This window comes from Chelon labrosus (assembly GCF_963514085.1).
Source record: "Chelon labrosus genome assembly, chromosome: 9".
In the NCBI taxonomy this organism is placed as follows: Eukaryota; Metazoa; Chordata; class Actinopteri; order Mugiliformes; family Mugilidae; genus Chelon; species Chelon labrosus.
In genome coordinates, this window is record NC_140359.1 from 5,656,818 (window position 1) to 5,681,317 (window position 24,500).

At 40.1% G+C, this 24,500-nt stretch overlaps 1 protein-coding gene across 1 annotated transcript in view; it reads left to right on the forward strand.

Moving 5' to 3' along the window:
• Positions 1-6,058: 6,058 nt before the first annotated feature.
• tacr1a (tachykinin receptor 1a) overlaps positions 6,059-24,500 on the forward strand; it is a gene marked incomplete at both ends in the record, with an annotated part of 50,578 nt that continues 32,136 nt past the window's right edge. The window contains one exon of the mRNA XM_084551013.1: positions 6,059-6,462. Coding sequence (XP_084407139.1) covers positions 6,059-6,462 — 404 coding nt within the window. The remainder of the gene's footprint in view (positions 6,463-24,500) is intronic.

The window sequence follows — 24,500 nt, forward strand, 5'->3', positions numbered from 1 at the left end:
TGGCAGCTAAAGGAAACTCTTTTCTTTAACTTTGAAAAACAGACCTAATGGCAGAAGCGGTACCATACTTTTCAGTAATCTGAGCCCATGCTATTTGGACTGGATTATTTCATCAAGAGCGAGGAGGTAATCATCGTGTCATCATAATCATCTTCATTTGCATCAGACCAGAACATGTTTTTCATTCAGCTCTGATTATATCTTGCTTAAATTTCCAAGAACATCAGGCAAAAGTTAGCTTGGGCAAAATGCTTCATGCAACTCATTAAAACTGATTTTAATCATTTGTCATGAGTTTACGATTGCAGGTTTGTTGCATGCATATTTCTACTCACTCCAACTTGCATCACTGATCATATTTTCATGCACTCAAGGCGAGATTAGATTTTCAGGTGACACTTCTCATGAACTTAGGAAGGAAGCATATTTTCCAGAGAATTCTAGTCCCAATTGTGACATTAATTAATATCAAGCATGAAAAAAAATAAAAAATTATGATTGAACTTGACTGAATGTGTTCCACTAAATAATGTCCTGGATTTGAACTGATGCGATCTGCTGTTTGCCACCATTGTTTGCAGGATATGAGATGTAGAACTGATTTGTTCTCGGCGTAAATTGTTTGGTACTCACGCTGACCTTGTGTGAAAGATGTTTGTGTCTGTAGTTAATAGATGTAATGACAAGGAAGTATTGAAAGTGCCACTCTGATCCAGTGAGGAGGAGATTAATTTCCATGGCTAATTGAAAGAGGAGCACAAGGGTCAGCAAACACTTACATCTATGCAAAGTCACACTTTCTCCAGCAGTTGTCTGCAGTTAGTGTGGCTTTGCACAGATGAGAATATGTCTTCTTGTATCTAAAATAGTCAAAAATTGAACAGATCCTTAATTGAGTGTCCAGAGTTTTTTTTCCGTAAAAATAAAAAGTTAGCAGTTGTGTTTCAGCTTCAAACTGTTTCTCATTTAGGGACAAAACCGTACAAGTCTGGTGGCCCGTGTGCTTGTTCTTGTTTGTGACTTAGAACACATAACCACGTAATATCCCGTGACTGAAGCCAGAAAATTACAGCTTCCTCTTTCTCCATGTTTTCTTGTCTCTCTACACTGTAGAGTCTACAGCATCAAATAAGAAAGCAATATCACTTAGAGCTCACAAACGTTCTAGGAAGTAGAAACCTAAGACTTACTGCACAATTTCTTGACACTAGAAATAAAACACCAAGCATGGTAAATCTACTTTGATCCAAACTGAAATATCTCAACCACTATTGGAGAAATGTCACAAAGGTTCTTACAGACATACATGGGCACCATGAATCCTATAGACTTCCAAAATGCACCACCACAATATTTGTGGTTTTAAGATAAACTCCCCAGGAACTTTTGGATCAGTAGTCATGGCTTTTGGTACAGAATTTCATGGTTCTATATTAAAACTTTTGTTGTAATTTGGGCGATCTGCTGTCAGAAGTTCTGTTTAAATTCAGCCAGGAAGACTGTCTTTATCCTTACCCTCACAACTCTCTGTCTCTCCATGTCTTCCCATTTCTCAAAATTTAACAAAATTTAAGTTTATGTTCTCTGTCAGCTGTCATTTCAATTTGAAATTACTGCAACCATCTTCTGACTCCATTTTTCACATTCAGGGCTCATCAGAGTCCACTCCTCATCTCATCCAGATCTACAGCATTCTCTTTTTTCCATGCCTACAGTTTTACTGAATAAAGCGCATCCTTCTCTGATGACGTCTCTTATTGTTCTAGTAATTAAACAAAATCTTTATTGTTCACTCAGAAGAAAGTCTTTCCTGATTGAATTTAAATTCGCCCGGTGCTTTGGGTTATGGCCAAATGCTAAACCAACAACATTCCATCAGCCTCGATAGTACTTTGGGTTTCAGGCTAATTAAAAATATTGGCACACTAACAAGCTAAATTAAGATGGTAAACACTGTTAACCTTATAGTGTCACAGTAATTGTAACAATTTAAATAGAAGCTCATCAACAGGACCACGATGCGTGTTTTAGCACTCTGGATACAGACTAGACGCAAAGAGATGTGCTCAGAAAGTGAATAGTCAATTTTATACAATTACAGGTAATCACTTCATTTATTCACAGCCTAATTTAATTACGGGGAGGAGATTTCAGGGCACTCTATTATTGAATGTAGAGGACTAAATATATTTAGCTGGCCTGGTAAATTCATGGCTAGGTTTGTGTAGTTCAGTGTGGGTGCAGCTGGAAGTTGAGTGAAATGAGGAGGAATGTGTATCTGTTCTGTGTGCTTCATCCTACACCATGGTACTCTGGCAGTTGTGCCGGAGGAGCCAAATTGCCACAACTGGGCTTTAAGTATAATTGAATTATTTTAGAGGATAACGGTTTTGGTGGGTTTGTTGAGGAACTGTTGACTTTGACAGATTTTAGCCACAAAAGCAAATAACAGCCGGGCTGTGTCATCCACAGGGAATAAACCACTGTCACACCCCCAGTATGGTGGTCAAAAATTAGATTTTTGACAGGTTTGACAGGACATAGTTCAGGGTCACCTTTGCGGCTATGAATTCAGTGAAAATTTTAAGGAAATTGGACTTTTAGAACAGTAATGGACCAAAGTGTATATAAAGGGGTAATTTGACATGATAATACTAGAAGAAAATGTACGAAAATGATGTGAGATAGAACAAGTGTTGAACAGACAGACTGCATATATCTGCATTTTTATCCACCGTCTGATCACAGAATCTATGGGTGAGGTTCAACAACAGGTACTGGTTGAGGTGCTGTTTGCCTTTAAGCCCGCATGAAAGTATAGCCTGCAGTGCAGTGAACGAGAGTTGTAAAGAGTGTCAGAGAAAATACTTTAATGTGAACGATTTGAACTGCATGATTTTCTGCTCTCTTTGAGTTTGACAAAGTAAATTATAGCCTCAGTGCACAATAAAAAAACTGTGCCAGCGTTATTCCAATCCAGCCCTACAGCGTGTGTCTTTCTCTGTGTGGGATCCAATTTTGACACAGTAAATTTGCTGTGGCCATCCTCAGAATTTTGAGTGGAAGTGGCTTAGCTGTATATTCTTGCAATGGAGCAACTATATTCATTTATTCATGAGAATTACGTCTGTTTCTGGTTTTTAGCAGCTTCCCTATCAGCTTTGGACTGAAAAACTTTGCTTTGAATGATGGAAAAAGTCTGATCATCAGGAAGGTACAGACCATTCCTTTTTTTTGCTATTTCTTATTTCTAATGGACTCTTGATGCGAAGCCCCATGGGCATTCAACTCTGTCTTACTGAGTGACGGCCTACAAGCTCAGAACATAAGTGCACAGACAAAAAAAAACATATATCCAGAAATCTGCAGTTTGTGCAAATGAAGATGTGTACATGTGATGTGCAGAATATATATGCATTACCTTATAGAACAGAAATGCATTAGAATTCAGCCCTGAGAGCTTACGACATCTCATTTAACAAGGCTGACAGTGGAAGGCTGAAGAGGCACAGTGGGGCAGACCTCGTATTAACATGCATTCTGAGTGCTGTCATCACGGGTACCCAGTAAATATCCACATCCGTCTGGGATCCAATCACAGTTTCACGCTCTGTATGCAAATAAACACCAATAAAATTTGGGGCACAATAGAATATTGTAACAGGTGCTCTAATGCATCTCCACCTACAGCTGTTTCACAAAAAAATGAACCGAGCTTTTTTTGTGCCCCCGATGTACCCCCGAACATGGGGACATGATAGAAATTGTGGAACATAATGAAGATGTTGTAAAGTCTCTCTAACTTACTGAAACTGCATACATTTAAATATCATTTATCCATTTCTTTCCACCCCGATGTTACCTAGAGAACTGCATAAACGATGGAAGCGTGATCTCGCTGCAGCACTGTTTGCAGCAGTGAAAGAATAATCTTGGACACCGATCATTATGGACAAAATATGTAACTTAACTCCACATGGCGACTTTGAATACATAAGTGGCCCATCAATGTGGCAAGGACACGTGTGTTCACACTACAAAATGAATGTGGTCTCAAGTGGTCCACATCACAAGTGATTGGATCACAAATGTGTTGTCAATGCATCTGTACTTAAAGCTGTTCACTTATGATTCGATCAGTCAGGGTTCATGTTAATACTAATAATAAAAGGTCTGAATGCTAATATCCTCACCCCAATAATGCGTATCAGTTAATGTTTAGGTGTGCTGTTGACATTGTTTCAAATTTAAGCAACATGTTAACAATTAGCATGAAATAAAGCACAACTGAGGCTGATGGGAATGTCATAAAACAAAAATATTGGAATTTAGAAAATGTACATAACGACCTGTCCAGGGTGTATCCCGCCTCTCGCCCGATGAACGCTGGGATAGGCTCCAGCAGACCCCGCGACCCTTCACAGGAACAAGCGGTTGCAGAAGATTAATGAATGAATGAATGAAAATGTACATAACACCAGTGTTATAAAGATTCTTCCATGAACATCTTTTTCCAAATTCAGTGGCAATCAATTAAAAAGTAATTTAACTAAAAAAAAAACAACATTTAATCTCATTCAAAAGTCAGGACATCACCAAAGTCGGTGGAATTAATCCTCTGTGGACCATGAATTTCAGTACAGTACCTTATTGAAGTCTGACCAGCCTGGGTCAAGGGAGAAGACCGGCTGACACATTGACAGTGCCATGCAGCTGCACCATGGCCACATATCAAGCTGCCAGCACAGTCAAGGTTAAAATATTCATCAAATCTGTCACATTCGCAGCACCAAAATCAGTGGTTACAAAAGGTCCTCTATTCCACAACCACACCACCATGTGACTTAAAGCTCATTCAGCTTTACACTCAGTTTAGTGCCATCAAGAGTCCAATGACAGGCCACAAATGGGCCTCCTTTATGAGTTCACTCATCCCCTTACATTGATTATTTGGACAAGCCCAAACATAAAGTGATAAAATTCCCTGCTGTAGTGGCCCAGCCATTCAGGGCAATGTGTCTGTCACATTGATATTAAATATTTAGGATCTTTAAATATCATTAAATCTTGGATTTATAAGTCTTATCATTTTATTATTATGGCCTGGTACTAAAGATTGTTATCTCATAACACAGGACTTGTGACTGAAGAAGGTCAGTACAACAGAAGGGACAATTTTATCGCACTTTTTTTATGAGTCCTGTCAAGTAACTGGTCCCGTAAACAAAAGCCCAGATTGTGAGACCACAAGAGGGGGCAGTGAGTGGGAAGACGGGGACATTCATTGTGGCACCTCATCACATTACACACCATCACAGGGGGTGGGGGTGGGGGGTTCTGAGCTGTATTTGGAGAAGATTAAATCTATTTGAATGACACCAACAGTGTCACTGCTGCAATATTAATATATTCGTCTTGATCCGTTTATCCATACTCATGCTTATTTGTCATTACCTACAAAGGAGTTAAGTGCAAATCAAATCAGATAAAAAAGCGATTAGGTACGGTAATCCCGTTGGCTCAACTGTGCAGTCTGGATCGGATGGAATTAAAAACTTACCTGGGCTCATCCATAATCATAATTACAGAGCCTGCCTATTGGACGGGTGCGCAGGGGCTCGCTCCATAAACTGGTGTGCAGCCGCTCAGTTTGATCAGAGGAGAAGGAGGAGAGCAGAGACAGGGACTCTGAGGGAGAGAGGACGGAGCGCAGCTTTCTCTTGTGTGCGACCGGTTAGGGGAACGCAGGCTTGTTCTGGTGCTGCAATGCGCGTAATAGGTGCGTTGCGTTTATAGGCACAGCGACAAGTGGAAAACATAGATAGATGGTCACAATTACCTGCTGACATTCCTGTCAGTTTTAAATTCCTGAATCTATTATTTCCAAAAGATATAGGTTTCAAGTGTACACTTTGCAGTCTTCATTTTACGCTTCCAAATGAGGAGGCGAATCTTTTCGAAACTTTCCAGGGTTCACTTGGCGTTTTGTACCAGAAACCTGAACTTTGTTATGTAATTACAAAGGTTTATATCCACTGCTTTAGTCCTGAACAGCAAAATGGATTCTTTATTCAATACCACCGATGTGCCAATTTGGACCACAACCTCCAACGACACCAATAACGGGACTGAATACTGGAACCAGTTTGTGCAGCCAGTCTGGAGAATCGTTCTCTGGGCCATTGCGTACAGCTGTATAGTTATTGTGTCCGTAGTTGGCAATGTGACAGTGATCTGGATTATTATGGCGCACAAACGCATGAGGACCGTCACCAACTATTTTCTGCTGAACCTGGCTTTCGCCGAAGTCTCCATGTCCGTCTTCAACACGGTGATCAACTTCACCTACGCAGTGCACAATGACTGGTACTTCGGACTGGTCTACTGCCGCTTCCACAACTTCTTTCCCATCGCGGCAGTCTTTGCCAGCATCTACTCGATGACTGCCATCGCCCTGGACAGGTAGGCTAAGCTGAAAGAAATTACGAACGCCTGGCGAGGCTTCTAAAATATTTGAAACATCTAACCCACCCCACTCATGAAAACACAAGTAATGTTTAAAATTCAGTGGCGCACAATCAAAACCAAATCACAGAAAACTCCCTGCAGAAGTCCCAGTTGCTGTCTAACATGAGAAATCATATAGGATTTGGGTGTATGCATGAGATGGAAAACAGGCAGTGATACTACTGTGATACTACTGCCATGCCACTTTGCTGGTTAGAGAAAGCTGAAAGCTTTGAGTTTATTATAATATTTTCCTAAATTTAATTAAAAAAAAATATATATATATATTAATATCACTCCAAAAATGCACACACTGACTTACAATAGCTTGGAGCACATTTTTATTCATCAACAGACCTCATTTTATTTTAATCTACTGAAAGAAGCCTTGTATACCTCAATAGGTGGAACAACCACAGTATAAAATGATGTAATATAGAATAAAAAAATAAAATAAATAAACATTAAAAGCAGAATTGGAAATTAGTTTTATGTGCTCATGCCAGAATTCAGCTGTTGCGGTTTGGGCTTTAGTTTCAAGGTTTTAAGGTTTATTGTCATTTCAAAATATGAGGTATACTGAGTACCCAGATCCAGACAATATATTATGAAACTAACAAGAACAATAAAAGTTAAACAATCTGGAAAGCAAGAAAATTACATGTTCTCCCTGTGTCTGCGTGGGTTCTCTCCGGGTACTCCGGCTTCCTCCCACCATCCAAAGACATGCTCATTAGGTTCATTGGTGATTTTAAATTGGCCGTAGGTGTGCATGTGAGTGTGAATGGTTGTCTGTCTCTCTGTGTTAGCCCTGCGATGGACTAGCGACCTGTCCAGGGTGTACCCCCGCCTCTCGCCTGATGACAGCTGGGATAGGCTCCAGCAGACCCCAAGACCCTTAACAGGACTAAGCGGGTATAGAAGATGAATGAATGAATGAATGAATGAAAGCAAGAAAAGAAAAAAAAAAAACAACAGTGCAATTTCAAGTACAAAATGAAGATCAATAAATATGTCTTTTAAGTATTTGGTTGTTGCACACAAGACTTATTGCGTGTGAAATAGAGGCAGAGTTTGTGAAAGTGTATACTCTGTTTTATTTTGAAAATCACTTGGCTTGTACGTCTATGTCTGTATTATTTCCTACTTGTGATTGTTTTTGTGCCACCGTGTCTTGTTTGTTTATTAGACATGTGTATGTATGTATAGCCATGCCTCTGCTCCTTTGAGCTGTAGGATCGATCCGTGTTCTGTTTATTCCTGGCTTGTTCTTGCCATCTCTTTGTTGAACGCTACCTATTTACTGGATTCTGTCCTCTCCCCCCTCCTGAATTTCATCTGGTTTATTTTGTAACTCACTCATTTTTAGTAATTTGCCTTTTGTTTCTTGTGTCAACATGATCATGAGAGTCTTTCTCTTTATTTAATTGTGACGGTGTGATCCACCCAAAATAGATTTGGCGGGCATTAGATTCTTTTCAGAGAAGTTTGTCAAAGGGGGAGATCAGCTTTAATAAGATTCCTAATTCCTAATTTTCAGCATTTGCAGAGAGGGCTTACAAAGCCGGCAATTGCACTTTTTATCTAAATCCCTGGTTTGTGGAAGCCACCATGACTGACTATTATCTAGACCTGATTTTTGTTCACTGACCATACAACAGTAAAAACCATGGGGGCCTGGCCATAAGCCTCTTCTGCCCTTTTCAAGCTTCCAGTCTCTTTTCCAGCCGGCCAACCACGCTCCAAGGCCCAAATTGGCTACTCCTGCCTGATCAACTTCCTGAAAGGTATAGCTAGCCTATGAATGCTAGCTCTTAGCTAGTCTCCTAGACTGGATAGTAAGTAATGCATTCGCTTCTCAGCTTTCCAATGCCCCAGCAAGCATTCATTTTGCCTCTAAGTCTGTTTCTGCATCAATCAATGTACCAGCAATTGAACCTCCCACCCCTGAGTTGGCATGGCTGCCATCACTTCAACTCTGGAGTCTTTTTCGTTGTCGCCCGACACCCACACTTTCCTAAATTGACTGACACTAAGCCAGTGTCTATCCTGGGTCTCCTGGGTGTTTGACCCCCAGGCCAAGGAGCATCTGTCTTCCTTTCTGTCTAGCCTTCTAGTCTTCTGTGCTTGCAAAAACCTCAAGCTTCCTGGAGAGGTCCAGCTTTTACCTTACCTTTGCATCACTGTTGGCACCTGCATTTGGACCATCCTCCTAATGGCCTCCAGTTGCTGGACCGTCCACTCGATGTCTCTAATTATTCTATTCTCAAGTCGTCAGTCCATGTCACCAAGGCCTCTGACTCATCTTCTCTCAGTTGCCTGGTCATTTGGTCATTTATACAGCCATGTCTGCATACGCATGTCCATATGTGGTGTCATGTCATATTTTTTTTTTTGGTGTATTTCTGATACACTGCGTGCAGTATGTAATTACCATTCTGCCTGAAACTTATCATGTTTACATCTGTGTCTTTTATACATCTCAAGACATAAAGGTCCATACTTTTCAGTTTTCTCAGGAAAGCCATGAACAAGACTATTTCCAGCAGCACAGTTGCCAGCCAGTTACTGTTAAATTAATGGTATCTTGCTGATCTTGAAATTTACTGTTTTTCTACTTTCAATAACAGCATAAAACTGTTATTTTCCACCTTTACATTAAAAATTCAGGCTAAGGATTACAATTTAATTAGGGTTAATTTACAATTTTTATCACAAATGATATATCTGAGGTAGTTTTTCAATATGTACTGGGTGTATACTAAATGCTACATGCAAGTAACATTTAGTATACACGCAGTACGCATTTTTAGATTTCGACAGTTATTTTTACATCTTTTTTTCTAAACATTGTAACTTGAAGTATTCCATGGCAATCTTGCTATAAGATCCCACATTTTAAAACATTATAAATGTAGCATTTGAAATAGTGAATTAATAATGATAACAATACAGGTCCAAATTTACCATGGGTCTTTTTATTAACAAAATACAAGCTTTTAAAATGAACTTTTCTCAGAGAACAAGTTAAAGCCTGAAGATTTAGAGCAAAACTCAAAAATCTCAAAAATTCAAGCCAAAATTAAAATATAACTGAAGTCAGTGCAAATCAAAGCTCAAGGTCAGTGCTGTAACAGAACCTTAATTCCCATTATACAAATAATGCATACAGTACTCACTGACTCTACCAGAAAAACATGTTGCTGGGAGGTGGAATATGTTTGTGTATGTGTGTAGATGAGTAGGTTAAAAAACTTTTAGGAAATCCTGCTCAAAGTCCATTGGTATTTTTGGAGACTGGAGACACGATGGTTGACAGGTGTCATGTTTTTATGGACAGCGTTCCTCGTCCGCTTTGATGGGACTTTGCCTCATCCAGCCTTGGTCCCTCTGTCAGGATTTCCCAACATACTTTCACTAATATTGACTCAACAGTACAAACAGACAAACACATAAGTACATATTAGTTACTCACATTAGCAGGCACACACTTGAATTAATGTTTTCTAACTTTGGAGTTTGGTAAATTACTCTATAGTAATTACAGTTCGGTTAACTAAGCTAGCAATGCGATATTAGCAAACAAGATGTCTGTCATCCGCATACTAGAGACAACAGTTAATGTTATGTAAATTAAATTTGCAATGTGTGTTTGAAGGCTGCACTTTGCAGCAGAAGAACTAGGATAATAACAACAGTTAAAACTCACCCTGTGCTTTGGAAGACTGTTCAAACATTCAGTGCCACTCTTGTGTGTCACAGGCAGAGGTGGCAAAAGTATTCACTTTCTGTATTTAAGTAAAAGTACAGATACTTGTGTAAAATAATACTCTGGTAAAAGTAAAAGTACTGATTGTTGTTTTTAAATCGAGAACTAGCTAGCGTTAGCTATAAACGATGTGCTCCCCTAGCATTGCTATGATAGCAACAGAAACCACGCCATACCTGTTTTTTTTTTTCTTCAAAAAGCTAAACAACACTATAGCTGAATTCGTTTTTTTTTTCTTTCTTTTTTTTTCAGATTAGACCAGTAGGCTACTTCTCAAATAGTGGGGTCAGGGGGGGGCGTGAGCGGCAGCGGGGACTTTCAGTGTCTTTAATGATGCTTGAACGATTAACAAGCCTCCAGTCACTAAGTGGCAGCAGAGCTCAAACTAATGAACAGGCTGCATGTTCAACCCAGTAGAAGAAGTATACAGGGACACCGGTGTATAGAGCTGTTGGAGGGTATTGGAGGGTATTTTCCTTTATAACTGTAGGCATGTGCATAGATCACGTTTTTACTAAATATGACACAATTGGTCTAATTCTAGGCTCAGTTTGTCAGTCCCCTGTGAATTTCCATCGATTGATAACAGGCACCTTCAGCATCAGCATCAGGTCAACAGGTATCACCAACAGGCCGGTCATTTTGTGAGCGCAGTCCATCATCGACTTTCCCCCTCTAGTCCGATGCTCTAGTCATGTCCAATCATGTCACGTCTTTTACGTCATGTCATCCGTAGAAGTTAAAAAAGTAACAAGCCTGTTTTTCCAATATAAGGAGTAGAAAGTACAGATATTTGTGTACAAATGTAGGGAGTAAAAGTAAAAAGTCGCCAGAAAAATAAATACTCAAGTAAAGTACAGATACCTGAAAAATCTACTTAAGTACAGTAATGAAGTATTTGTACTTCGTTACTTCCCACCTCTGGTCACAGGTAGCTTGCCACTGAAACAAATGTTGAAAAAAATAATGCATTATTCCAATATTAAACACCTTTTCAACACCAGAAGAGAAATAATATAATGCAACTCTGTATTAAACTTATAATCAGCAAATGTGCAGGTCTGTATTTTAAAGTAGGCTAGCTAACATTACTTGAATGCACTGTGTCCAGTCTAATATAAAACCTGTTAACATCAATCCAAGTCTAATGAGAATGACTCAGTGTTTTTAACAATCCAGTTAAGAAAAACTATTTTCAATGTAAATCAACAGCAATTTCTAACAGTGTAGTGTTAAAGGAACTGAGAACAAAAAGGACGCTTATGATGGCAATAGACCACACAGACTATACACACTTAGGAAAATTAGCCATTCAGGAGACGTAGGAATCTCCTGACCCCTGTCAACGCCACAAAATAATGTTATTAAAGTACCTGCAAAGAAGCATTTAATTCATTCTGATTACACCGCACTTATGCAGCTGAACGTGTGTGTACTGTTGAAAGTGTCAACGACGGTGGTGGCAAAATGTAGGAACTGATTCACACACTGTGACGCATCCCTCACAGCCATCTCTCTCTTTGCTGTTCAGGAGACCCTTAATATTTCACCTTTTAGTTTTCATTCACTACTTCTCGTGTGAGGTTGAGAGTTCGATATGAAATTATTTTTGTCAAATAGAGCAAATCTTCCAGCTCTCATCGGTGGAGCTGAAGCACTGCGGTGTAGCTGATAAGGTTTTTTTTTTCCTCCATCTCCAGCATTGCCGCGATCATTCCTGTGGTGTTCTCGCATAGCAGAATTCACTGATCAGCAGGACAGCTGAGTGGTGAAGTCAGTGATGCTGATTGTATTGTGGTAATCAAGAAAACCTTGAGTATTATATAAAAAAAAAAGACTTATCTGAGCTGCATTTTTTGATCTATTTTCCCCTAGATTTGATGTTGAAGAAATTGGGCTTTTTAGGAGTGGGAATATAAGATTGAAAATCCTTGATAACAGTGGTAGAGAAAATCTATACCAGACTGATGGGCATGCAAAGAAAAAAAACTTGGCTTTATTGATTAACATTATGACATGCTTCAGCTTCGGTGATTAGCATCCATTTGCATCAGGGGCAATGATTTTAAGTTCGGATTTAACAAACACATTAAAGCCAGGTAATCTAATCTAAATGTAAATGCTAATAACCACTTGTTAACAAAATCACAATGGCTGGCACAAATTTTCTCATCTTTCAAAACAGGTCAAAAACATGTAAGTTGTCACCAGTTTTATCTCCTTGTTCCGTTTCACATTTCAGTTTGTCTGTGTAAATATTTTGCAGCAGCTAATCTGTGCAAGAACTAGTTTGTGTAGTGTCATAGCATGGTTTCTGTTTATCCTTCAAATCACAGATATACCAACTATACAGATGTTTGCTGTAAGCTGGCTAGCAATTAATGCACCAGCCATATTTGTCTATATACAGAATATAAAGACTTGCCTTGAATCATTGAACTTAATATTTTGACATGTTCCAGCTGGCAAGAGGTAGAGTACACAGAATATATTGATGGATATTGTTCAATGGCATTCAGTGTGCTCAGTTCAGTGCGGAGGGTGTGACTGAAATTCATCACTGTGTCATTTAGCGAGGCTGCTTTTCTCCTTCATTTAGTTTCACTCTTCTGCATGGCTGCTACTGATCGTTGCTCTTGGTCTTTTGTGTGAATCGCTTGTGATTGCTTTCGCTTAGATTCACTCTTAAACAATGCTTGACTAATCGTTCCATGGTTTACTCAGAGACGACAGGTTGAAATGATGAACAGTGATCATTCTGAATGGACTGGTGTTGAGGCATAAGAATGCGTTTTCAAGCCCGTTTGTGATTAGACTGATTGGACGTGAATGAGACATTTATGCAAATGAGTATGTGTCATGTATATGCAGGAGGGGCAAATTAGCATAATGTTATCTAAGCTAATAAGAGAAGCGTTTGGACCAACCAAATGTCCTCGATAAAACCGAGGATCCTTTTTCCCGTTATACCCTCACCTTTGCCAGGAAATGCACCAGCAGGTTGCACTGCTGTCATCATGAGGACTAGAGGCCATACATGAATTTCCTGCATTTCAGCTGGTCCTGCATGAAAATACATTTCACATTAGTTTGCCAAAAGCTTAGAGAAATTCCTGGAAAATACAAGGGCAAGATTTCCATGAAGGAGAGCTAGACACAAAGTCACCTTAAATAACGAATCAAAGAGTTGTAATCTGCTCACCCAAAAAGCATCAGATTGCAGCTGCTCTTTGAAGATATTTCTGTTTTTCTTACATGTCAGCAACGCTGCTGGCACCTGTTATTTCATTTTGAAGATGCTTTGGTAGAGATAAACTGTAAAGTGCCGCCATTTTTTCAGTGAAAAAATATAGCTCCAGTAAAACACATTGACATGATCACAGCTACAGAAACCAGCACCGTATGAAGACTGATAGCCTGGTCGCAGCCTGCCTAGGTAGAAGTTTGCTCAAAATAACAACAGGAGAATAATAATCAAAATTAAAAAAGGCTAGCCTCAATACCGCAGTAGTTCTTTAAAAGGGTATATAGCTTTCAGCTCATTGTTTCGATTTAATGTATGTCAGTATAATGTTTTTATGCTTTGGATTACGCACATCCTCATTTCCCAGCACCTTAAATAAAGCTCTACAGGTCCAGTTTAGTGTGAACTTAGGACCTGTGCTGTTTGACGTTGATCTTTTAACTCAGCACAACAACATACTATACCACAAAATAATGTCAGCAGTGTAATCATCCACTTGGAAATACTGGAAAAGAATCTGCCTATAGAAGAAAAGTGGATCGATTAGAATGTGTACCGGTTTATATTGTTTTGAACTCCCTGCTGAATGTGTTCATAGATGACTTATATAAGGGCACTTCAGTGGTAGTTGTTTAGACAGCGGAAACCATCAAGGGATTCACAACATGCCAGCTTTGTGAACACTTTTCCTTCCTTTCTGACTTCCAAGCCATTACATGCTGCCCCGTCAAATTGTAAAGCTAACAAAGTAGCAAGTCAAAGTGTGATATCCTGAGACTGGACCAGGCCTGTTGAAGTTTTCTGTCGCTGGACCATTTATGTTTTCCTACTGTATCTACATCTCACAGACAGCTTGTCCCAACAAGACCAGGTCACGGCAGCAGATGACTTACTGCCTCACATATCACTGACAGCTTATGGTGGCCTCTTCTCCAGCTCTCTCACCTCCTTTCTCCAATTTCCACCTCTTCCTCTCCCTCCTCCGTCTGCTCTCCCCAGAGGGATCATCACAGCAAGTTATTCTGGCCTCTGCCACCCTTCTGCTTCTCCCTGATTCATGCTTCGTGCATGAAAAGTGGGAAGAAAGCGCTTTCTCACTACAATAGGATTATGTGACATGACTAAAACCAGGCAATAGGGTGAGAAAGATGTGACAGTCACAGATACTGTGACAAAGACGAAAATAAGGACAGGTATAAAAATCCATCTCAGGTCTTGCTTGCTTTGATTTGCAATGCATAGCATAAAAACTTCCACTATGAGGGAAAACGTAGTTTGCAGCTTTCATTTTTTTTTTTTTCCAGATTTATTCTCAACAAATTCTTTCACTTGTTATTTATTTTATTGTGGATCTGCAAGAACACACCAACGAATATCCAATTAAACACAAACTTCAAGCATCAGCTTCAGTTTACATGTCATGAGAGTAATACCTATAAGCAATGCACAAGACAAAAAATCTGACAGATGAACACATTCATATATTAGTAGTAAAATGACAATGAAGAAAGAAGTGTTACCTGAGTTGTGTTAAGTTTAACAGATTAAAAACTCAATTTTCAAATAAGAGGGCATGGAGGAGACAGGAAGATTTTTAAAGGAGATCTATTTATTTCCACTTTATTTATCCCTGTGGGGAAATTAGGGAGTTACAGCAGCAGGGAACAACAGTGCAGGATACAAAATTGAATAAGGTAGACAGGAGAAAACTATATAAAAGTAAATACACTATGGTACAAAAAATATTTACATATTGCATCAGGGACAGCTGGGATAGGCTTCAGCAGACCCCTGCGACCCTTAACAGGAGAAGATGAATGAATGAATGAATATTGCATCAGGTTTTAAGTAGCTGAACAAAAGTTGAAAAAAACAACTAGTGTAAATTGAGGGCTGAGGTGGTAAGGAGGCTGAATATACATATTGACATTCATGAATATCATGAATAAAAACAAACTCCAATAGGAGTTGCACCAAGTATTGCACAAAAAAGACATGAGGTAATGACAGGGATGAGTTGGTATATATTATACTCTTGTATGTCCAAGAAAAGAAACTCAGCAGCAGAGCTAAGAAATGCTGATGTTAAAGAGTCTGACTGCTGAGGGGACAAAAGACCTCCAGAAGCGTTCCTTGTTGCACTGTGGGTGCAGCAGTCTTTGGCTGAAGGAGCTTCCTAAAGTCCCAGCTGTCTCATACAGGGGGTGAGAGGGGTTGTCCCTGATGTTTAACAGCTTAGCCAACATCTTCCTCTCCCTCACCTGCTCTACTGAGTCCAGAGGACAGCCCAGGATGGAACTGGCCCTCTTGATCAATTTGCCCAGTCTCTTTTTGTCTCTCTCTGTGACTCCACCACACAAGCAGACCACAGTGTCATAAAAAGTCCTGAGTAGTGTCCTACACACCCCAAAGAACCTCAGTCCCCTCAGCAGGTGGTGGAACACCCAGGTATTTATATCCATCCACAATGTCGATGTCCAATCCCTGGATGTGTGGTTTGTGTTGCTTTCCTTTGTCTTGGTGGCATTGATGTGAAGGTGGCTGCGTCCGCACCAGTCGACGAAGTCCTCGACCGCCTTCCTGTATTCCAGGTCGTGTACGTCTGATACCTGTTCAACGATGGCTGTATCGTCCGAGTACTTCTGGATGTGGCACCTGTCTGTGTTATACCGGAAGTCCGAAGTGTAGATGGTGAAGATGAATGGAGAAAGTACTGTCCCTTGTGGAGCACCTGTGCTGCAAAGCACCTCATCAGAGTTTGTGAGGTAGTCGATGGTCCATGCAGTCAGCTGGCTGTTTACCCCTGCTCCCTCGAGCTTCTCCTTGAGCAGCGAGGGTTGTATCGCATTAAAGGCACTGGAGAAGTCAAAAAACATGACTCTCACAGTGCCTCTGTGCTCCTCAAGGTGCAAGAGGGATCTGTGCAGCAGGTAGATGACAGTGTCATCCACCCCAGTGCTCTGTTTATAGGCAAACTGCAGGGGATCCAGCTTTGGGCTCACCAGGGGTCAAAGGTGGTTCAGGATCAGCCTCCCCTCTGGATCCTGAGTCAAATCTGTTGAAAAACAGATTAAGTTCATTTGCCCACCCCCTTTCTCCGGGTTCGGGGCCATTCACACTGATGTAGTTGGATCCTGAAATTATCTTCAGCCCTCTCTGGACATCCCTGGTGTTTTTCTTGGTAAATGGCCTTGTTTTTATATACAGTAGTGCTTTTCTACGTATTGGTACTCAATGCGCTTTACAGACGCAGTCACAGACGCATCTACCCATTCGCTCATATAAGCACACACACATTCACACACCAGTGCCACGCACTTGCTCAAAGACACTTCGGCATGTGGCACATTCCAGGGATCAAACCACTAACCCTCTGGTTCATGGACAAGCCGCAGTTACGTACGCAGTTATCGTCCGACGCTGATATTCCCAGGGTTACACCATTTGTTGTTCACATACATCACTATTCCTTCCCCCTTCTTCTTACTGCTCTCCCTCCAGTCCGCTCTCTCAGGTTTAAATCCGTTTAGCGAAATATCCTGGTCTGAGGTGACTCATTCATTCATTAATTTTGTGTAACCGCCTTTGCTCTGGAGAGCCTATGCCAGCTGTCATTGAGCGAGAGTCATGGTGCACCCTGGACAGGTCGTCAGTCTATGGCAGGGCTAACACAGAGAGACAGACAACCATTCACACTCACATGCACACCATTTTGGACGGTAGGAGGAAGCCGGAGAACCCAGAGAGAACCCACACGGACACAGGGAGAACATGCAAACTTAGGCAGCTGTTTTCAACAAAACCCCAGCTAGTAAGTCAAGAGATTTCCTCTAGGAGTTGGCAGAAACTGACCTCAAAGAAAGTGAACACATAACTTACATTTAATCAACAGACTGACAGGTACAATTTTATGATTAAAGTTATATATGACGAGTTACGAGTTTGATAAAATATAAAATAGAATATGTTAAAGGTACAAGACATTTTTACAGTTGCTGTAAAAAATATTAAGTTAAGTGACATGAGGAAAAAATCTTTGTTTGTGTATCTCTAATGTTGACTTTGGTGTACATGCTGGTGAGGTCACCTCATAACGCCAGCATATTGTCAAAAAAAGGTGATCAGTATCTTGTTATTAAGAGAACGTCTTATTCAAACTATGGAATCAGCTATAGCTACTCCTGTTATATCAGAGACCAAGCTGTAACGATGCCAAGCAAATAAACCTTTAGCAATGCATTGTGGGTGGGTACCAAGTTGAAATAATCAAGTTTCGAACCTATGACCAATGGGAAAGTCTGAAACAGTTGGCTGACACATGATGCAAGCACAGAGTGCCTGTTGACCACAAGGAAACACCGTCCACAACTTTGGTTCCTACCAAATTCACCATGCTGTTAGTGAATTTAGGGCAACAGGGGAACCCAGCTGGAGTGGGGTTACCATTGATGGTATTTTTTAGTTTTTTTTATATATAGATAGTAGCTAGATCCATCTATATCTGGGGATCTGGCTGGATGAAAAACTTACTTTCAAAAATCACATTGACAGTCTTGTAGGTAAACTGAGGCAGAAATTGTCATTTTTGTTTAGAAATAGAGGCATTTCCCCAGTTTTTTTGTAGGAAAAAGATTGTTGAAGCTATTTTTCTTTCTTCTCTGGACTATGGAGATGTGATTTACAGGCATGCCTCTGTCACTACTCTTAAAGCTCTTGACACCATTTATCATTCAGCTCTTAGGTTTATCACAGATGATGCTTACAGTACTCATCATTGCATTTTATATGAAAAAGTTGGGTGGCCTTCCTTATCTCATAGAAGGGATATGCATTTCTTTTTGTTTATTTATAAGGCCTTAACCGGAAAGCTCCCTATGTATATTTCTTCCCTTTTAGTTGGGTATTCCAACCCCTACCAAACTCGGAATAGCAGGTTATTGCTGCAAGTTCCACATGTGCGCACTGAGCTTGGTAAAACTGCTTTTAGTTATTGTGCTCCCTCATCTTGGAATACCCTGCAACTCAGCCTTAAACTTGATTCATTTGTTTCTCTCGATAATTTTAAAGTCATGCTTAAAGATCATTTTGTATTTTCATGCCCTTGTTTTTAATTACTAGTTTTCATGATATTGTATATGTGTTATATGTGTGTTTACTTGACATCATTGTAAATGAGGGCTAAGCCCTCAACTATTTTTCGAGTTTAAATAAATCAATTCAATTCAATATACTAGTAGTATTTTTATGTTCTGCTTGTTCCACTTGGAAACATTTAGGATGAGAAATAAACAAGTAGAGGCTACCTAAGCAACCATAGTCAGGAACATCCTTAACTGACCAACTGTAAGCCACTAATAGATGGACGACAAGGGAATCGCCAAACATATATATTCAATGGAAGATAACAGCTATGTTCTCACAATACATTCATTTAATTTGAATGAATAACAAATAAACACTATTTTTATAAATAACACTATTTTTATAAAAGCCAACGCTATTATAAAGGCTACCAAACATCTGGTTTAAACAAGAACCCTTTTAGTTTAATGAACTGCACACCGTGCCACACTCTTGTTACATGATGAAAAGGAACACATGAAAATCTCCACTGTTAATTTCCCTCCGATCCACATCCATCAGAGTCAGTGTCACACATTTAGATAATTTTGAACATCTGCCCTCTGAGTCATGTCACCTCTGAGTGAATAAACAACACTCCTGTCAACACTTGTCATTTCCTGTCACTGACAAATCAACATAGATTAGAGTTTAACAATCCAGCTGTGAGGCTGGATGTGCGAAGTCGCTTAGCTGACTGGTGGTTGTTGCTGTTATTGATGTGGTATTACCTTTCATTAGATTTCTGTGTTGTAGTTTATTGTTAAACCAACATTAAATAATTTTTGATGCAGACATAAGGCTCCACTGGCCTAATGGATGAGACACTAGCCTCCTAAACCAGGGATTGTAGGTCTGACTGATGGGCAGTGGCCAATGCATGTTGTGTCACTTCAATTTTGCAGTGGTTATTGATGTCGGAGCCACTATCGATCTTCGGTGGACCGTATGTCGGTGGCCTTGGCAGGCACTGGAAGCAATTAACCCGTGAATTGCTTCCAGTGCCTGCCACAGGTGTATGAATGTTTGTGTGCTTATGTGAACAATGGTTGGATGTGCCATTGTGACTGTAAAGCTATTTGAACACCAATAGGTAGAAAAGACCAAGACCATTAACACTTTGACACTTAAACCTCAAAATGTCCGTCTGGACTTATTTTGCTTATTTTGACTATAAAACTGTCAGAAAAATTCATGTGAGTAAGTTTCTTTGCCCATTTTTCTAGAATACCAGACAGTTATTTACAAATTACTATCAAATTACTATATGTGATAATAGTATAATAATCATCAAGGAGAGGCACAAGTGAAATTACCGTAATGACACTATATTGGCTGCAAAAAGTTTCTGTATATTGCTTTTCACTTACATACATAAAATAACTTTTATTAATGTTTCACATAAACAGTTTTTGTGTGGCTCAGCTAAATATTGATTTTAAACATTAGTATTAATCCCTGCATTCAGAACTGCCTCGTCCCAGCAGCTTTGCTAACACAGCCGCACATCATGCAAGCGCAACAAAATGACACCCAGCAAGCCAATTAAAATTAGTAGCTAGTCGAGAGAAAGGATGCCAGCTCTAAGTGTGCCATCCATCGTTACACTCTGTAAAACATTTTCCCTTATTCTACCGTTAGCTCAGTCACTCTGTCTGTTTCTCCTCTTAACTTACTCCGCCGACGGTCTTTTCTGTCTCTTTATCTCTGCTACGGTGTCAGCACTAAGACCCGTGAAGTCTATTCCATCAGCAAAGGCTTACAGTTCAAATGATGCGACACTAAATCATGCAATGCTCACGTGTAGTTTAGTGTGGGGAATGGCAGCATTTAAAAAAAAAATAATAATAAAAAAATTCTACTGTTTCTGTATTTGCCACATTGGTGCACATGTTTCCTTCATTTGCTTTTGTTTGTTCTTGCCCATGCTCTTGAGATAAGAGCAGGCAATATATAGTATATTATTACTGTCATTATTGATCCATCCTCAACACATTCTATGTATCTCACTATATTAGACGGACCTCAGCCAGCAAGCTCATCTATAATCCCAATGAACACACACTGCATACTAAGCATTTCTATGCACACCCACACTCAGAAGCTACACACATAATCAGAGAAATTACAGTGCTTTAGTTTGTAGGTGGATATTGGTTTTGCACAGGATACAGGAGTGTCTGCTCGTTTGATGAAACGAGTCATATGTATGCATGTGCACAATAATGAAAACAACGGTAGCAATCCTTACACACACCCAGACTGCTGGCTCTGCCACCTTCACCCAGCCTGCCTCCAGCCAGCTGATGATGGGAATTTTATGTAACCTTCTAGAAAACAACAACCCCCTCAGAGGCCAATAAAAGAGCGGAAATAAATTCATGATCAGATTACCAAAGCTTACTTTCAAATGCAATTTGAAAAAAGAGAGAGAACAAAATTAGTGGCAACCTTGAAGGCAGGCGGTTTCATCTGCTGCCTTTTGCTTCCTTCTCACTCTCTTGCGTCTGAGAAAAAGAAAAAGTGTAAAAGCCTCATGGCGTTTATATCGAACCGTTGTATTGCCATTGCAGTTTAGATGCTATTTGTGGATAATTCGAGGTGTATGTCACACACGAAATCTAGCACCGGCTTCCCATGCTGTCTACCACCTTGTGTGAAGGGACCCTATTGAGAGGAATCAGATATTGCCCACAGACAGATATTTGAAGTGTAAAGTCTCAAAGGTGTGCTTTCTAAGATGTGAAATGAAAGGGAGGGGAACACAGGGGAGCAGAGCTCTCTACCGGCAAATCCACAAAAATGAAATCGTTTTCAGCCGTAGTGGCGTCTTTTTGCAACATTAGTATGCTGTGACTGTCTTTTTTTTTGTTGAACAGAAGACGTGTTCACATTGAGTTACGCTTTCAGAGTATAGATCATTCTATATTTGCAAGCAAAAAGTTAATCAAACAGAACTGATGCACTCAGATTGAACCCCACTGAGATTGGGAGAATAGTGGAATAGGGTATTGAATGTGAGCAGATGTCAGTCACTAATGTCTTCCAAATTTGTTACAGCTAAGTTAAACCTTTTTATACTGACTTCTCACTGATGGATTTGAAACAAGACTCTCTATTATTTCTTTTCTTTCCTCTTCCATAAATTTAAGTTTGCATGTACCAGATAGGGGCAGCACAGTGGCGAGGTGGTTAGCACTGATGCCTCACAGCGAGAAGGTCCCGGGTTCGAACGAAACTTTCTGTGTGGAGTTTGCATGTTCTCCCTGTGTCTGCATGGGTTCTCTCCGGGTACTCCAGCTTCCTCCCACCATCCAAAGACACACTCATTAGGTTAATTGGTGATTCTAAATTGGCCGTAGGTGTGAATGTGAGTGTGAATGGTTGCCTGTCTCTCAGTGTTAGTCCTGCGATAGACTGGCGACCTGACCATGGTGTACCCCACCTCTCGCCCGATGACTGCTGGGATAGGCTCCAGCAGACCCCGCAACCCTTAACAGGACCAGGCGGTTAGAAGATGAAGATGTACCAGATATCAAGTATATGACCACTCACACATTAGATGAATAACGTTAATTATCATTACAACATTGGATGGCACGCTCAATGATACATTGACATGTTGACACCACGAGCTGGCGATCAAACTATCCAAATTACATTTTACAAATCACTGATTTGACGTTTAGGAAAATTTGCTGCTGGTGTTAGAAACCAAATCCAGGAGTTTCTGCTGGTTGCTCCATAAATGGTCTCAAGAAACTGACCAGCATAGGACCAATACAACCTTTGTGTTTTTATACAGATTAAACAGACAAAACACATTTATTACTGAACTGGTATACAGCATTAGGCAGAGCCTGCCTCCCTACTTCCATGTTTAATTCTTTTAGGTTGCTGGCCGTAGCTAAATCAGTATTATTCCATGCTTTAGTTAAATTTTAATTTTTACAACTTTAGTTTCGCACTAATTGGAGTGAGTAGGCGTTTTGGAATCATTTGGATGGAATAAGCAGATTGCGGTTTCAAATTGATAAAATGCTATTAAATCTCAAACCATATGTTAGATGGTAATAAGGGTTTTGTTCTAATGAAGTTTCTGACCTTTCTAATCCAATAAACTTACCGCTGTCCAAACTGTCCACTCTTAATGCGGAAAATCTATTCTAATAATTAAACATACACAAAAACCCATAGTGTAGCTGCTGGTGTGGTTGCTCTGGTGTTGGAGATGCATTAAATCTGAGCGCAGTGTCTGCATGCCAGCAAGGGTGATGATGATTTGGGATGTCGAGCAAGCATGCCGCTGTCATCTGCAGGTGTGCGTTTGATGCTGACATCAACAGCTCAACTATGAGTCACCTGCACCAAGATAAAGGCATATGGCAGTCTGCGCCGTTTGAAGCAGAGCCAAAGTAAAGCCAAGGCTGTGATCTCCCACTTTCAGCAGACCGCAGGGAGCATTTGATTTCAAAGGCCTCCTCTCGTCCCTGATGTAATTACAGTGAGAACGTCCATTTAGCTGAGTCATTTGGGTTATTAGTGGGATTAAGCCTTTAATTAGACAGGCATTCTACTGGAGAGCTTTGCTTAAAGGCGAGCACAAAAAAATAATATCGCAGACGTTGATGCCCTGTGGTCATGTATATTCAGCATTGCATATGTTGTACAAAACCAATATTTGGGTCTGGGGTTTTGAATGAAGTACAGAAATCCAATTTGTTATTGAGGAATTATTCCCATTCAATCTGCACTCCATTAGATTATTTTAGTTTAGGTTTGAGCAAACCTTAAGGGATTTAAACTGATCATTAACCACTCCAGGACACATAGCACAGTGCACAACTCCACCCACAACACTCCCTGCATCAATATTGAAACTGCTGAAATAGTGGTCTCCTTTAAGCGTCTTGGACTCACCCTGGGCAATAGGCTGAACTTTGAGCAACACACCACTCATACCATCCAATAGGAACAAACTCATACACATTAAACACAACGCCTCCAAAATGATCCCTCCCGATGCCAAACATCTCAGACCTCAATAACAAAGCCATCACATGCGGAGCACGCACCAACACAAGCGCCCAGGCTCCCCCTCTACCCATTCTGGGAACGTGCATGTTATGACAGGAGTTTTCTCCCCTCTGCTGTAGCGGCACAAAACAAAATACCCCATTAACCCTTTATGGGGCAATGTAAAACCTTGGGTAACTTCCACACAAAATTTTAAATTGTGTCTCCATGCCTCTCAGTGAAGTTTAGAAGCATGTGGTTTTCACACAGCCAGTCAGCAAAGATGAAGGCAACATTCTCAGGTCAAATCAAGGTCCAGTGCGGTCTGCAATGTCCACCTCTGCATGGTGGCTGAGCATAACTGCTTTATTAGGCACCATGAAGAAGAGGCCTAATGTTGTCTAATGAGATAATGTGCATGGAACAAGGGACCATATGTGGTATATTCATTCATCTTGATTTTCTCTATGAAAATTAAAAATTTTGAAAAATAACAATAACACTCTAGTATTTCAATAAGTGCCCTACAAAGGGTTATCCGCAGATAGGTGTGTATAGGCATGTGTGTATAAATTTGTATGTATGTTCTCTGTATGTTTTCATGTGAGACTCTATACAGACTGTAGCAACAACTTTCTGTAAAAGGACAATAAAGAATCTATCTGTCTGTCTGTCTGTCTGTCTGTCTATCTATCTATCTATCCATCTGAATTAACACAGATTAATACAAACAAATCTCTGATAAAACTCTGAAAACATTGGAAGAAGTATCCTTGATGTTCTCCTCTCACCTTTAAGTATTGTATTTTTGCCAAACTGTCCACCATCAAAATGGTTTAACAC